This window comes from Mytilus trossulus, unplaced genomic scaffold (genome assembly GCF_036588685.1).
Source record: "Mytilus trossulus isolate FHL-02 unplaced genomic scaffold, PNRI_Mtr1.1.1.hap1 h1tg000247l__unscaffolded, whole genome shotgun sequence".
Classification (NCBI taxonomy): domain Eukaryota; kingdom Metazoa; phylum Mollusca; class Bivalvia; order Mytilida; family Mytilidae; genus Mytilus; species Mytilus trossulus.
Window position 1 is genome coordinate 562,935 of NW_026963318.1, and position 17,299 is coordinate 580,233.

Below are 17,299 nucleotides of genomic sequence, written 5' to 3' on the forward strand. Positions count from 1 at the left end.
AAAAATATATGTCGCATGAATTGAAAATATATCAAAGAAAATCAAATTATCTTTTAACATGTTAAAAATAATTATCAACTTGAAAACTGCACTACATGTACAAATAGGAATCCCATCAAGAACAAAAACAATGTAAATTAATTTACAGATTCTAAGACACATAATCCTTATAAAATGACCTTAACAGTAGGTATTTTTTATTAACATCATTTGTGTTTCCTTCCTATAAATTTCAAGATGATTGTTTATTTAGTAGTTCCTCTCCCCTGGTTAGACAAGTTTGTTCCCTTCATTTGTTGGAGGGCACAATATCAATCATATATCTGATGTCTAATTTCTTGTTTTATGGTTAAAATTGTAAAAGAGCTATATCTTCCAACATATTTCATGTACAACCCAATAGTTCTAAAACCTCAATATTGATTCATGAATTTGAGTTTCAATACGTCAGTGATAGAAACATTATAAGAGAGAACATTCTATAGAAAACTTAAAGTAGAGAAAATATAAAAATAATTTGCATACAAATTTTGCTTGAAATCTAGCAATAAGCTGTCATCAAAGTTTAATCTCACACATAAAGCATGTTATAATTCACTACAAGCTAATATGATATAATTATATAGATGTGGTAAGAGAGTTTTTCATCAAAACTCAATGTTAAATGCTTATTATATGTATGCAGTGCTGATTTTTAAATACAAGAAAGACTGCAATTATAAATTCTCAAATGCATATTGAACAGAATTTTAACATACAAAGAATCTAGCAAAAAATGCAAATCTTTGTCTATGAATGGGTAGGACTGTTGGACCATAGGGTTTAAATCAACTAAGTTTTATGCATCTTTTTAAATTTGTGAGCTCATGTAAGTTCTAAGTTCTAACTGATATTCTTCTCAAAATGTTTTTTTTTTTTAATTTTTAAACATGAAATATTCTCAACTATTGTTGGCCTTTTGAAATTGATATATTTTTCAGTTAAATCCAAATTCAAATAATTGATGAACTGGCTGTCATATCATACACTGTTATCACAAGACTTGTATCCCCTTAGAGACATTATAATGTTATAAGACAGAGACAAGAGTTATTTTTCCCTGTTAATTACACGCAAGACAAAGATTGAAGGTTGATATAAGTATATGAACTACAAATTACCCTCGTGGATTTGTTTTTTCATTAATTTCACTGAAAAAGATTATATATTAATGGTATTATTAGTATAAAAGATAACGTATTTCTTATCTACTATTTAGCAGTAACCCAAATCTTACTTCCTCAAGAAAATATCCGAAAGTGATCATTTTTCTTATCTTTAATCTTTACACAAATTTTAGTGGAACTAGACTTTCATAATACAGCAGAAATCAACTATAAAGATTGATTTTTGTTTGATTTACATCAAGCATCAAATAACTGTAATAAAAGTTCTACATGTACATGATGAATGATCACACTGAACAAAAGATCTAAATTCATGAATAGAACGCAATTTGAATGAAATTATACAAAACCTTTAATAGTCTATACCTTTCAATTTTGTTTTCATAGCCTTCTCTATAAATATTTAAAATAAATGAATGCTTTTCTATTGAATAACTATAAATAAAAATATCATCTTGAAATTAGACTGAACCAGTTGGGCAAATAAATTTGGACTGTGCCATTATTAATTATGGTGGCCTTCAAAGACTTATTTCATTCGCCAAATGTCAATAATTTTTTAACCTTGTACTTAATGCTAAAACAGGTCATAGTCCAAACCCCTCTGACATTGAAAATTAGATAAAAATGTCTCCAAAAACTCTTAAAAAATAATATTTCCAGAACAGCCCTTAGTTATATCATTCCCTCTAAATAATTGCTGGTGGTGCAAATAAAAATAACAGAAAGCAAACTGCAAAAGTTTAAAACTCAAAAGTAAAACAGCAAAGCAACAACATCAATTGACAGGTAAAATCTGATTAAATAATATACAACAATGATAGAAAGCATCTTTCATTTTCAGATTGATAAAAACATTATCCTGGTTTAAAAGCAATAAATTAAATCATTTCTTGAATATTCTTTAACCTGCAAATGTAAGGCATATAAAACTTGTAAATTTTCATCCATCCAAGTTGTTAATTTTATATCCTCTAATTATATGGCAGTTATTTATAAGTTTGGACAATGACAAACTATAATTGATAAATAATTGATCAAGCTGGTATTGTAAATAAAAGTTTAAAACATTAATTCCCAGACAGACAATTGCTGTACAGAGATATTAATTCTTCCAAAATTTAAGAAATAATCCTGTAAACCAACTAATTTTTGCAAGCAATTTATTTTCTTGTCTTTTGCTGAGTAGAAAATAATGCGAATATGAAAAGTTGCAATTAAGTAAAACTTGGATCTTCCCTCATTGAACTTCATCAAGCAAATTAAAAAATGGCGAAATTGAATTGCCGCAAAATGGGATAGTAAGGGCTAAATGAGAAATAAAGCATCTACGAAAATAAGTTGGTTTACAGCCTCATTTTGCAGACACCAAAATGGATGACAATCTATATTTTTTATGTGGCCTATAGGCAATTAAAGCATTATATCTGTGGATACACCCCACCTACCTTATTTCATTATTTATTGCGTCAAGTTGTTCCTGTAGCATACAGGCTAAGGTCTGGGCATCAGTATGTCCACTAGGTGACAACATGTCAAATGTTCCCAGAACGGACTCGCTATCTTCTTCTGTATCACTGGTATCAAAAGCATGCTGGACATTAGCTAACACATGCTGTTGTTGTATCTTCTCCCATTCCTGTTCATTTAATGTATTCACCTATTATTAAAACAAAAACATTAACAATATTATTAAAAACCAATTGTCCATTGTCTGGGATCTATGTCTTTTCCTATTCCAGCACATTTAATATATTCACCTATTATTAAAATAAAAACATTAACAATATTATTAAAACCAATTGTCCGTTGTCTGGGATCTATATCCTTTCCTATTCCTGCACGTTTAATGTAATCACCTCTTAGAATCAAAAGCAATGTTATATAAAATAAATTCCTCCATGCTGGGCCTTTATATATTCTTAGTATTGTCCAAAAAAAAATACATGGGACTTTGGGAAGGCACTTCAACACTTCCGCTAGTATAAGTGAGTGTCAAATATTTTTCTGTTTAAAAATTTGAAGTGAAATTCTAATATTCCATCTATACGGGGTAACCTCATTTCGATCGTGTCTTCCCTGGGTGCCATTTATGTTTAAATGAAACAGCCCTTACTTTTATATTGTTATGAGAAACAAGGGACACAATGAATATCACCATAATTAAAACTCCTAAATAAAATGTCAGAAAATGTTTCAACTTAACTCTGTTTTGTGAAGTTGATCTGTTATCATACAAATTCTATATACAGAAACTATGATAGATATTAACTATAAAGATTTTGTGACTTTAAAATAATCAGTTAAATTTTAATATTATTTAATATTTTCATATTAGAGTAGTATCTGATGTAACCCCAGGATTAACACATTTTACTGTAAATACCTACTAAGATCATTCAAAGTTTTTGGAGGTGTTCTTTAATTTTCTATGTTGTTTTTGATGTGGTTAATATGTTTGTCTATTTTTCTTATTTTATTTTTTGCTATTGCACTGATTGTTTGTTTTGACTAATGTGTTTGACTATCCATTTGGTTATGGTCTTCTACTGTTAATTATAGTATAACTAATCGCCGTATTTGAATATAAAAAATAAGACAACGCGTGACAAAGGGACGCATGGATTAAACGAGTGGGCAGCACGAGTTTAATACATAGCGGCGTTCGGTCACAAGTTGTCTTATTTTTGATATTCAAATACGGCGATTAGTTATACATTTTATTACATTGGCTAGTGGCTGTTTTTTTTATGAAATTAATGCAGAAAATGTAAGGAACTATATTATTTTCCTACGCATTCACAATTTGTTTTGATCCGACGGTATTGACGTCTTGACAACGCCTATTGTTGTATGACGTCAGAGAGTGAAATAACCACATTTATTTCACATGTGAAATTATCTGTTTTTATTCAACTGGGAAATCAATGTAATTTATCGCAACCAATGTAATAAGTGATTTTATCACAAATATTTATAGTCAACAAAATAGGACTGCTCAAAAAGATAGTGGCATTATACTTTTCATTTTTTGTAATTTAAACAATGAATAATACAAACATACTTTTGTAGGATCATCATTAAGAGCATGTTCCCTGCCGCGCTGTGTCCGCCGTGATATTTCACTGGGACTTTGTAACACATATCCAGAACCTGGCCTGAAAATGGAAATATTGCATTATCAATAATACTATTTAGACATAAACAGAATTCACTACAAACTACCACCCATACTTAAAATTACAATTTAAAAGCTGACAGCTTCTTTAACTCATACTCATTACTTTTTATTTTTTCTGATTTAAACAAATATCAAACATTTAATTTATATTACTTTTAGTTCTTGTAGAAATTGGTGACTGACAAACTCTGGTATGATTTACAGCTAATTTCCTAATGCATGTAGAACAAAACTTTGGTTGGCTTGTTTGCTTTGTTTGTATATTGTACAATCATTAGAATAACACCCAATTAAATTCAAATATGATATATACAGGTAAAACCATGCCTATATAAATTGTTTAAAGATGTCAATCTTATTTACAAAGCTTGATTAAACAGTTATAGAAACAAAGCAAGCAAGCCAACCAAAGTTTTGTTCTACATGCATTAGGAAATTAGCTGTAACATCTTCAAAATTTCATATTTTGACAAAGCTTATTGATAAATAAACAAAATAAAGAAGGAACCTGTAAATAAGTGGTTATCCTTAGTTTCTGTGTTCAGATTTGTTTTTCATTAATTTGTTTTGGTACATTAATTAAGCTGTTAGTTTTCTTGTTTGAATTGTTTTACATTTGTGCTTTTGAGGGCCTTTTACAGCTGATTATGTGGTTTGGGCTTTATTCATTGTTGAAGGTCGTACTGTGACCTATAGCTGTTAATTTCTGTGTCATTTGTGGAGAGTTTTCTCATTGCCAATCATACCACAACTTCTTTTCTATATGTCAATCAATACTGTCATTTCAAGCTTGTTCTTTCCTTTTTTTTTCTTATGTTAGGTCTCTTTACTAAACTCACTAAATTTTTTGATAATTAAACACTTACCTAGCCAGGTATTCTGATAATTAAACACATACCTATTGCAGATTTACAAGCTATTTTATTCAGACATGCTAGCTTTTTTAATTGTGATTTTGTTAATTTGTCTGATGATGATAAATTCAAATTTTTATTCACTGATGAAAATGTGTGTTACTTTTTAGCCAAAATCTGCTATGATGTATTATTAAAAAGAAAAGGTATTTTATATAATTGTAGATAATAATGTGTTTTGTAGAAATTTTATAGTCTCTCATAACTCTTTTTAGAGTAGCTCATGTTGTTTTAAATATTACTGTAATTTTAAAAATGTATAAATGTATGTCAATTTTGAGGTGAGACTCTAATAAAGTATTTGTCTTTGTCTTGTCTTGTCTACCTAGCCAGGTATTCTGATAATTAAACACTTACCTAGCCAGGTATTCTGATAATTAAACACTTACCTAGCCAGGTATTCTGATAATTAAACACTTACCTAGCCAGGTATTCTGATAATTAAACACTTACCTAGCCAGGTATTCTGATAATTAAACACTTACCTAGCCAGGTATTCAAGTTGCTGCCTAAGAGTATCAATTTCTTTTTTAGCTCTTGCTAAATCTTCATTCATTCTCTCCTGCAAGGGAGCAAATATCAAAAATATCAAATATTTACACAGTTTCAACCAGTTTCTCAGATTCATAACAATAAACATAATATATTGATTTCTGAATTTTCAGTAACAAGTATATGTAGTAGTTCTTAGTTCAGCATCATATAAACACACAAGTCAGCCAACAGATTGTATCACAAAACATTGTGTGGTTTAAAAATACTTAACATCATGTAATACTAATTAAAACTGTTGTCATGTATCTTGGAGGAAGAAATACTAAACACGCTATAATGCTGAATTTAGTGGGCTTAAAATCCTTTTTCGTTTTGAAATCCCAGTTGTTTTTTTTAGCATTAATAATGTCCGTTTTTGTAAGTTATCTGTTACAACATAAAATATAGTGGTGTGGAAAGATTGTTAATAAGACAACTATCCATCAGCAACCAAATGAGAGAGATGTTAGCAAATGCTCCTTAGTACAGATAGTTGAGCAAAAAACAAACTGATAATTGAAGCCTGATGTCACAAACAAATATCATTTTCCTTACAAAACCAGTTTTGCTAATTCAGTAATGTGTGTTTTAAAAGTGGAAAAACAGAAAAATCTATCTTTTTTTGCTTTGGTTTGGCCTAAAAGTTAACAAGCTAAGTCCTAATGAACCAAATAAGATGGCTGTAGCTCACAGCAAGATACTCACTTTTTCATTCTGAATTTCTTCTAGTGCCTGATTGACACTTTCTAATTCTTGAGTTAGTTGATTTTTTTCTTCTAATGCCTGCATTCTTTCTTTAAGATGAAGTTGTAACCTCTCGTTAGATTCAGATAATAATTTATCTATAGTTTGTGATAATCTTGTATTATGCTCTTCATTCATCTTCTCTCTTTGTCGACACTGTAAAAGAATAGGAGAATCATCTAATGCAACATTTACAGTAAATTGTGGTTACAAATACTATTGCTAGTGTCCATATCATGTATTGTATAATTATTAGAAAAACAAGAAATTCAATGAAACAACCTTTAATGAGGAATCTCACAACCCCAATGTAAAAGAGAAAAGCTTATATTATCTTGAGAGCATAGTTTTTTCTGTTTAATTAATTTAAGACATGATTCTTTTCTGTTATGATTTCCAACTGAAGTTTTGTGCTTCACAAATCAACTTTAAGAAACTATGACCTTGAACTTAGACCTTGTGACTTAAAAATAAACAGGGATCTTCCTCTGATAACTGTAAACCAATTTATGTTCGTGGATACTTTATTGTGCGTGTAGCCCTTATTAGCCAATTTCACGCCATTTCAAAGCTGTGATTTCCAATTTGTTTGATGTTGCTAAATAGGGATAGTTTCAAGTTTAACATATTGGTGACGATTTATGTTTGCGGTATTTTTCAACATGTGAAAGTCATGAAAATTAGTTAGTTTACAGTATAATTGACCACATATCAAGGTACAGTTGGCTCACAATCCCATTATAATATTTAATTGACCATGTCAAAACCTTTTTTCCAGCAGACAGACTTAGGAACTGACATACGGTCAAAAAGCTATATACCCCTTGCTACTGTACAGCGAAGTATAAACTGGGGTTTACAAAGCGATTACCAGTGCATAAACAAATACCAGAATTGAAGCTGATTTAAATGATCAAGTAAGTATACCCTTTGTATTTCTGTCTCTTTCTCATGTAGTTTGGATTCAGTTAACTGCATTCGTTCCTCTGCTGAACCATGACGTTCCTCTGCCTGAGTTAATGCTTCTAATCTTTGAGCTAGTTCTGCTTCTACTGTTGGCAATGCCTCAGCTTTTTTCAATGATTGCTGTAATTTTTGTTCGGCAAGTTCTAATTTCTCTTGTGTGGCTCGCACCTTTTCTTCAGTCTGCAATATAAATAACTTCATTTTTTAACTAGGTCAATAATAAGGTCATGATACTAACATATGCCTTGTGTAAACAAAAAATCTTTTTAAGCTTAATACAATCATCATATTCTTTTAAACAATGGAAACGGCATTGGTTTTTATAAAATGACATTCATTTTTATCTGCATTACTTAAAGTCATAAGAAACGAGTGACCGGTGAAAAATTATGTTCTTCCAATTCTTGAACCAATGCATATACACATCATAAACTTAGTCTTCTGTGCACGAATTTTTCATTTTTTTGTGTAAATTTCGTATAATCGTCAATTTCTTTTTTCAATCGGTCAGTGTTGTTGTGTAAATATGGCAGGTAATTAAAGTTCGTGTTTTGAAGCCGAAGTTTAACGATGGTAACCTGTTTGTCAACAATCAACAAAAAATAAACAAAAAAGCATGGAAAGAGAGCACGTGTTTCACATGTGAATTCAGATAATAGTTTATTTTAAGGACATCCATGCGTATTGTGATCACCGGATTTTTACGAGATGGGTCACACTGAGGTCACTTTGCATACGGAAAATATGTCGGGGGAATTGGTTGCTGGAAGCAAGCAATTAAAATAAAGTAAACTTCTTCTAAATATGGATAAATTAAAGAATTTTCTTCAGAAAAAAGTATGTGTACATAAGTTTTATAATGAAAACTATCCATTGAGTTATAAAAAACATATGCATTATTTTTTTTTGATTTGAGGTTTCTTATGACTTTAATGACATTATTTTTATTTGTGTATGCCTTTAAAAAAATGTAATGTATTCTAAATATCTGACTTTAAACAATGAATGAGATCTACAAATTTACAGCAGATTCCATTGAATGTGTAGGCAAAGTTAATATCTTTGGGTAGCTTGCTTGCTAGCTGAACCGTGAAGTCATTATTAGATTAGGTAAGGCCTTTAAGAGTAGACTAGTCCAACAGATAACCAATCAATCTGTCTGTAGGACTAGACTACTTCGAAAGGAGGGTTGTATACCTTACCTAATAATGATTTCACAGTTCAGCTAGCAAGCAATCTAACCAAAAATATCACCTTTGACAACACACTCAATGGAATCTGCTGTAAACTTTATTATACTAAATGATGATTTGTATTCTAGGTTTGCAGTAATGTTTTTCAAGATTAACTTCTTCATGTGTGCATGTTGTATTGCAAACACAAATAATACTGTAGACTACTTCCAAAAACAATTACTCCATTCATTACTGTAGTAACTGTACCTTGAATAAAAACAATTAAATATTTATAAAATCCAACTTACAGAAGAGAAATGATTATGTAATTTTTCTGTTACCAGTTGTAACATTTGAAATCAATTTGTATACCTTTCTACACAATTACTTTTCAACTAATTACACCTTCCAATACACATTGATTTGTACTGTTTAAACTTGCCAATGAAAGTTCTAATACACTGTTTTCACCATCATACATGTCATATTCACCAGTGAAACTTACACTTTTTAACTGACTCTCTTTTGTAGCTAACTCTGACTCCAGTTTATCATTGAGATCATGAAGAGATGTTGATTCCCGTTGGGCGTTCAGATAACGTTTTTCTAATGTAGCAATCCTCTCCTCTTGGTCCTCTCGCTGAGCTAACGACTATAAAACATAAAACAATCAATAATTAGTGGTTATTTCACTTAAAGAGTTTTCCAGATAACAACTTTACACAAAGCCACTAGAGGCTATATATATTTAAAAACAGTGGTGGGAGTATAATAAACACATTCGATGATTATAGATTCATTGACTCATTGATATGTAATTAACACACAAAAAAAAGAATACATTATCCAAGATAATGATGAAACATCAATTGCCTTGCAAATAGTTTTGAAATAAATAAATAAAAAAATAATTTGGTAACTTATATTTTTTTGCTAACAAATCAATATTAGCATATTGACATTTAGAAATAAAAGTAAAAAAGCTCTTTTAATGTATATGCCTTTTTCGGAAATTTGGTGTTATTGGTAGAGCTTTGAAAGACTCCATTTTTCACAACATTGACTGGACAAGAGGTGTATTCGAGCGTCACTGATGAGTCTTTTGTAGACGAAACGCACATCTGGTGTATATATAAAATTTAGTCCTGGTATCTATGATGAGTTTATTTACACTGTTTGTGCTGACATGAATTATCATTGATATTGTTATATTTATAAATTAACTGTTTACAAAATTTTGATTTTTTTGAAAAATTAAGGCTTTTCTACCTCAGGCATAGATTACCTTAGCTGTAATTGTCAAAACTTTTAGGAATTTTGGTCCTCAATGCTCTTCAACTTCATACTTTATTTTGCCTTTTTAACTTTTTTGGGTTCAAGCGTCACTGATGAGTCTTTTGTAGACGAAACGTGTATATATAAAATTAAGTCCTGGTATCTATGATGAGTTTATTGCTTAAGTCTTGAATTTGGATATTTTTTTTAGAGAAAAAGAATGACAGTGTCATTCCTATATGTATATCAACCTAAAAAAAAATCTCTTGGGAGTATGAGCAAAATAAACTACTGAGGCAATTCTATCTCTGGGGAGTATGAGCAAAATACACTACTGAAGCAATTCTAAAGCGTAGGTTCAGGTTACTCAATATCTTTTGAACATTAAAACGAGTTAAGAGACCAATGGGTATCTGAAAAGTTTTTATCACATAATTTTTCTAATTAACCCCAATTTACTATTTGAAAATACTAACTGAGGAGAACATAATGTAATTTGACATGTAACATAAACTTTATCGTGTTTATAGACAGTTGCAATCATTTGGGCCCCTAAAATACAATTTTTTTTTATTTGGAACCCATTTCAGAAAAAAATTTCGAAAGTGTTTTCTGTTCTTTGCTTTATTTCAATTTGATGTCAAAATCAATTTCCTAAGACAATTACAAGCGAAGACCTAATTATTATCTATTTGGATAAGCTGAAAATGAAATAAGAACTTTTTTTGTGGTCAATAGATATTGTTGTCAGTTTCCAAGATTTGTCTATTATCAACATGCAATAGTTTTTTGGACACTTCATAGCTTTTGTGGATGTATTTTTGGAGGAAAATAGTAATACACATCTATTTAACATAAATCTGTATCCAAAGCATACAATTATATGTACAGTCTTTGGTTTTTTAAATTCTAAGATGCTCCAAATTGTTGCTGTTTTTCTCTCTTTACAATATTGCTCCTTGTTTGTCACTTCATATTGTATTTGGCATTTTTTTACTTTTTTAGAATTGAGTGTCACTAACATGACTGATGAGCCTTTCATTAGACTAAATTTGTGTCTTGCATGTTTTTTGTACTATTGTTAGTCTGTTTGCCTTTTTCTTTTTTAGCCATGGTGTTGTCAGTTTATTTTCGATTAATATTAATGAGTTTGACTATTCCTCTGGTATATTTTGACCTCTTTTTTTTGCCTCAAATCCTTTATGTGTTTTTTGGGGGATTCCCCTAAGGGCTATTCCAGAAAAAAATGTATGGAGGGGTTGGAAGGCACATTGTATTAATAATACATGGGTGATGGGTATCAGAGCTCTTTTTCACACTATAATTCTCAATTACAATTGTCTGGGTGGCTGGTGCTGACAAAAACTGCCTTCCAATCCCCCCCCCCCCCCCCCCTACATTTTTTTCTGGAATAGCCCTAATCTGAAAACTCACCTCTCTTAAATCTCTCTGCAACTTGACCACTTGCTCCTGTGATTTAATGAGATCTTTTGAAGTTGTAGTTAAGCTTTCCTCTAATTCTGTACACTTATTTGTTAATTCTAACAACTTAGTCCGTGTAGCAGTTAATTCACTATTTTGTTTTTCTACAGTGTCTTGTAATTCTATAATTCTATTCACTTCAGAATCTGGGTCTATAGATCCATTTGATAATCTCTGCAATAAACATAAAATTTAATAAACAAATAAAGTTCTGTATTTTAGTAATTGAAAGTGATATTTGACAATGAATAATCAAAACAATTTTTTTTGTGACCCAAACACGACATCAAATCCCTATTGTCTATTTCTTTAATACATGTTGAGGAACCTTGTTGCAAACTTAAGTTACTGGTAGAGAACGGAAACTAAACATTTAGCAACTTTTCCCTTCATAAAGAGGCATAACTTTGGAAACATTAAAATGACACCACCAAAATTCAAACTTGATCTGTGCTTTGTGGTAGTAAGCATTATGTATTACTTTAAACCAACTTATTATTGCAAACAAATTGTTTCACCTTTTTTCCTTTCTAGACAACTTCCCGGCTATTTAGTTTTGAGATTTTCTGATTTACTTGACATAGTTTAATAAGAAAATATCCAAGTTTTACATATTCACGACGATTTGTATTCACATTATTTTTTTGCTAGCAAAATTTGTGAAATTAAATTGGTTTACAGTAGTTTCATAGCAATTGGTTGAGGTAAACTAAAGTTCGAGAATGGAAACAAACTTGCGACGTTCGTACAGTCATGGGATATATAAACTGATTTACCTTCTCAAATTTTTTCATAATAAATATCTAACATATCTAGATTGTTTGATAGGTGTTCAGTAGTGGATTCAGAAATTTTCATAAGTGGTACCAAGTGACTGCCTAAGAGTGGACCTGCTCCAGTCATGCTTCAATGATTCCCTTTATCATCAACCAAATTTTTCCCACAAAAGGTTGGGCGGGGGCCTTGGTCTCCTGAAAACCCTCTAAATTCACCTTCTGGTGTTAAGTGCCACCGTCAGCACTATTGTGCTATTTTGTGGTGTTTACTTTTAAGGTGGTACCTAACACTACAGGGAGATAACTCTATGTTGTGTTGTTAAGGGAATATTAAGCTTCTCAATGATCAAAATAAGTGTTTGTCAAACTACTATATAACCAGTGTAATTTTCCTGATAAAATGGTTGATTAAAATTTCTAAAAAAAATAATATTTTTGTTAAAGGTTCAAGGTTAATACTTTGTCAAATTTTATGAAAATTAAAGGAGCCAAATTAATTTTGGTGAAGGTGTTGGGTACCACCTTAATAGTGTGCCAGGAGAGAACCAACATCCTTAGTTTGAACAATACTTTATTCGAATAATTGAATTGGATTGGGCAACAGGCATATAAACTGTTATACCACTGTCCCAGGTTAGGGGAGGGTTAGGATCCCCCTAACATGTTTAAGCCTGCCACATTTTTTATGTATGTGTCTGTTCCAAGTCAGTAGCCTGTAATTCAGTGGTTGTCGTTTGTTTATGTGTTACATATTTGTTTTTTGTTCATTTTTTTTACATAAATAAGGCCATAAGTTTTCTCGTTTGAATTGTTTTACATTGTCTTATCGGAGCCTTTTATAGCTGACTATGCGGTATGGGCTTTGCTCATTATTGAAGGCCTTACGGTGACCTTTAGTTGTTAATGTTTGTGTCATTTTGGTCTTTTGTGGATAGTTGTCTCATTGGCAATCATACCACATCTTCTTTTTTATATAGTCTATGTAAGCCCTCTCCACAACATCCTTGCACGCTTCAGTAGGAAAACTGACAATAATAGATATTTTTTGTCGAGCCTTCAACTTAAGTCGAAAAAGCGAGACTAAGCAATCCTACTTTCCGTCGGCGGCGGCGTCCACAAATATTCACTCTGTGGTTAAAGTTTTTGAAATTTTAATAACTTTCTTAAAATATACTGGATTTCTACCAAACTTGGACAGAAGCTTGTTTATGATGATAAGATAGTATTTTGTAAAAATAAAATTCCATTTTTTCCGTATTTTACTTATAAATGGACTTAGTTTTTTTCTGAGGGGAAACATTACATTTACTCTGTGGTTTAAGTTTTTAAAATTTTAATAACTTTCTTAAACTATCCTGGGTTTGTACCATAATTGGACAGAAGCTTATTTATGATCATAAGATAGTATCCAGAAGTAAATTTTGTCAAATAAATCCATTTTTTCCGTATTTTACTTTTTAATGGACATAATTTTTCTTTCAGTTAACATTACATAAAGTCTGCAGTTAAAGTTTTCAAAACATTTATTAGATTCATAAACTATCCTAGATTTTTACCAAACTTGGACAGAAGCTTCTTAAAATCAAAAGATAGTATCAAGAGGAATATTTTTATTGAATTTTTTTCCTCAAAATTTGTTGAGCCTGCGATTACAGCAAAAGTAGGCGAGACACTGGGTTCCACGGAACCCTTACAAATTTTTTAGATAGTTGTTGAGAGCACCTGCCACGTGTGGGATTTGAACACATAACTTCAAATATATCTAATAGCTCTGTAACTAACTTTAGAGCTATTTTACTAATGATTGTAGTTTTAAGGTTTGGTTGGCTTGCTATCTTTGTTAGTATAAATGTTTGCTTAAGCATTGTAATTAAGATTGACATCTGCAATAGATAGGCTTATGCTTGTATAAATATAAGCCATACCTTAGGTAGATGTTCGGGTTTGGCTTCGTCTTTATGATCATTTTTACTCATCAATTTCATAGTCTCTTCTGTGCTGCCACTAGAATGTCTCGACTTACTCTGCTGTTCTCTTAATGTAAATAACTGTAATGAAAAAGTCTTCTTATAGCAAAAAAACATCTTTTTTTAGCATGAATTTCATAAAAGAATAAAGATAAACAAGAATGTGTCCCAAGTACAAGGATGCCCCACTCACACTATAATTTTCTATGTTCAGTGGACCGTGATATTAGGGTCAAAACTTTAATTTGGAATTAAAATTAGAAAGATCATATCATAGGGAACATGTGTACTAAGTTTCAAGTTGATTAGACTTCAACTTCTTCAAAAACTACCTTGACCAAAAACTTTAACCTGAAGCAAACTGACGCACAGACAGACGGACGAATGGACGCACAGATGGACGGACGAAAGAGGCACAGACCAGAAAACATAATGCCCCTCTACTATCGTAGGTGGGGCATAAAAAGATTTGTTCTTAATGGTAAATGTTCATTTCAGATTAGCTCATGAAGTGAGAGCATAAATGCAGAATGAATTAAATGGAGAATGAATGTGTACCCATGGACACAAATAAAGACCCTGCTTGCATACAACATTATAAAGGGACATAACTCCAAAACACTAAAAGTGACGCTACCTAAATTTGTACTTGATCTGAGTTTTCTGGTAATAAGTGTTGTGTATAGGTATCATAATGTTTGGTTGGGGCAAACTGAAGTTACAGAACAGAAACTGCTTTAGCAATTTTTCAATTTATAAAGTGATAAAACTCGATAATGGTTTGAGTGACGCCACCAAAGTTCAAACTTGATCTGTATTTTGTGGTAATAAGCATTGTGAATTAATTTGAAAACATTTGGTTGAGGCAACCTCAAATTAGAGCACAGAATCCAATTTTGGGACATACAGACACATAAGGGTAAAACTTAATGGCCCCTCTACTATGGATGTATGGCAGGGGCATGAAAAACAACAGAACAATCACTATAAATCAATAATTAAGAAAGTGATTTTTAAAGCATGTTTTCCTCACAAGACTTAAATACAGTATTTAAATACATAAATTCAGGAGTTTCACGCCATTACTTTTATCTGGCAATTATGTTGTTTTTTATTTAATATGTCAGCTAAACTGTGAATATTTGGACAAACATTTCAAAATTAAAGATATACCAAATCTAAGATTATGCCACAATTTCAGTCTATCAATTTTTAATGTGTCCTCCACCTTTGACATGGTAACCTCTTGATCGTTAGGGTCTTTTTACAATGTAATCTCGTTTATAATTTTAAAAATTTAACAATCGAACAACTACAAAAACTTCAAACTTTAAATTATCTGTACTAGCACTTGACCTGACAATGCACAAAATAATAGGGCATTATTCAAAAAATTATCTTAAGATCAGAAAAAGAGTAGAAAAGACAATCTAAATGATGGACAGACAAAAAAATAGGGCATTATTCAAAAAATTATCTTAAGATCGGAAAAAGAGGAGAATTCGAAAAGACAATCTAAATGATGGACAGACAAAAAAATTAAACCAATAGAATAACATGTACAAGGTGTTGAACTTTGAAGATTAGAATAGTAATGAAAACCAGTACATGTATAACCATGATAAGATAGCAAATAAACCACAAGTATCATTCAGTAATTTCTAAATTGATAAAAGACAAATTTCTTTGTAGAAATGTATATTGTATATCAGACAAACAGGTATGTTTAACAGCAAGAGATGTGTATGTTCTGTATTAACTAATGATCTACGTGATTTACATCAGAAACCTAAAGTTAGGTCAAACCTTTGGCAATAGTCAAGCAGTATAACGTGATTTACATCAGATACCTAAAGTTAGGTCAAACCTTTGGCAATAGTCAAGCAGTATAATTACCTCTTGGTTAGCATTTGTCAATTCTTCCTCTAAGGAGGCAACTTTTTCCAAAGCTACTCTCAATCTCTCTCTGACCTGAAATTATTGATAAATACTTATTACTAATTATTATGTAATCTTAATTAATATTGTATCAATAAATCTTGATCAATACACAATTAACAAGTTGTATGACAAAGAACAATACTGTTCCAAGACATCAGTGTGTATTGACTGGTCAGTGTTCTCAGTAAGGTATATACAACTGTTGTCAAATTTCAATTCATTAAACATTGAACAGTAACCTCACAAAAGTACTACAGCAGATTTCAGTCAGTATGTAGCTAATGGTAATATCTTTGGTTAGCTTGCTTGTTAGCTGAACCGTGAAGTCATTGTTAGGCAAGGTAAACTTCCCTCCTTTAATAGTAGACTAGCTCAACAGATAAAAAATCTATCTTCCCTCCTTTAATAGTAGACTAGCTCAACAGATAAAAAATCTATCTATCTGTAGGACTAAGCTACTTTAAAAGAAGGGAAGTTTACCTTACCTGTCAATGACTTCACGGTTCAGCTAACAAGCAAGCTAACCAAAGATATTGCCATTAGCTACATACTCACTGAAATCTGCTGTAACTGAAAATGATCTGAGATTCATGATGGAAGGTTATAACACTAATGCAGTTTTCTTTGACACATCCATGGCTAGTAGTAGCCAGTGCCTAAGACAAAATATGAAGAGCATTTTCTAATTTTCTATATTTTCTGTATATTGTAAAGACCATGCATAACATTTTTTTAGGTATTAATATTTTGAATTTAGTACTTGCTAATTATTACCCCTTTTATTATAAGTTATTATTAAAACTATTATTTGCTACTAACATGACTTAAGTCAGCATGTTCTATAATCAAATTATATATAGCATCTTAACTTGTGGTGATCAGACAGAACGGAAAATTTTTCTGCAAATTTCAACCTTGTCTCAAACTAAATCTTCTGTAACCACTTGCACTTTAGTTTAAACATCAACTGCAGCATTGACCTAATTTTGACCTCTAGTACTTTTAAAACTGTATCTTTCTTACATTTCACATTCTTTACTTATCTCAGAAGTAATTGGCATCTGATAATTTACAAAAATTCAGATATCTGAACAAACAATGTAAAATATCAATTCTTCCTATCTGAAGATCACATTTCTGGATAATTTCATCTAACACATAAACCCTCAAGTTCAGCA

General features: G+C 31.0%; 1 protein-coding gene across 11 annotated transcripts in view; it reads right to left on the reverse strand.

The window, feature by feature from the left end:
- LOC134701589 (liprin-alpha-1-like) overlaps nt 1-17,299 on the reverse strand; it is a 55,931-nt gene that overhangs the window by 24,460 nt on the left and 14,172 nt on the right. For 7 of the 11 annotated variants that reach the window (XM_063562731.1, XM_063562730.1, XM_063562726.1 and 4 more), the window contains exons 4-12: nt 16,077-16,151; nt 14,139-14,261; nt 11,390-11,611; nt 9,186-9,332; nt 7,467-7,685; nt 6,501-6,695; nt 5,747-5,823; nt 4,231-4,324; nt 2,615-2,826 (exon numbers count right to left, since the gene is read on the reverse strand). In XM_063562731.1, the coding sequence (XP_063418801.1) occupies nt 2,615-2,826; nt 4,231-4,324; nt 5,747-5,823; nt 6,501-6,695; nt 7,467-7,685; nt 9,186-9,332; nt 11,390-11,611; nt 14,139-14,261; nt 16,077-16,151 (1,364 nt within the window). Of the gene's footprint in view, nt 1-1,160; nt 1,191-2,614; nt 2,827-4,230; nt 4,325-5,746; nt 5,824-6,500; nt 6,696-7,466; nt 7,686-9,185; nt 9,333-11,389; nt 11,612-14,138; nt 14,262-16,076; nt 16,152-17,299 lie in introns of all 11 variants that reach the window. The other 4 variants (XM_063562729.1, XM_063562728.1, XM_063562724.1 and 1 more) reach the window with 1 other exon arrangement.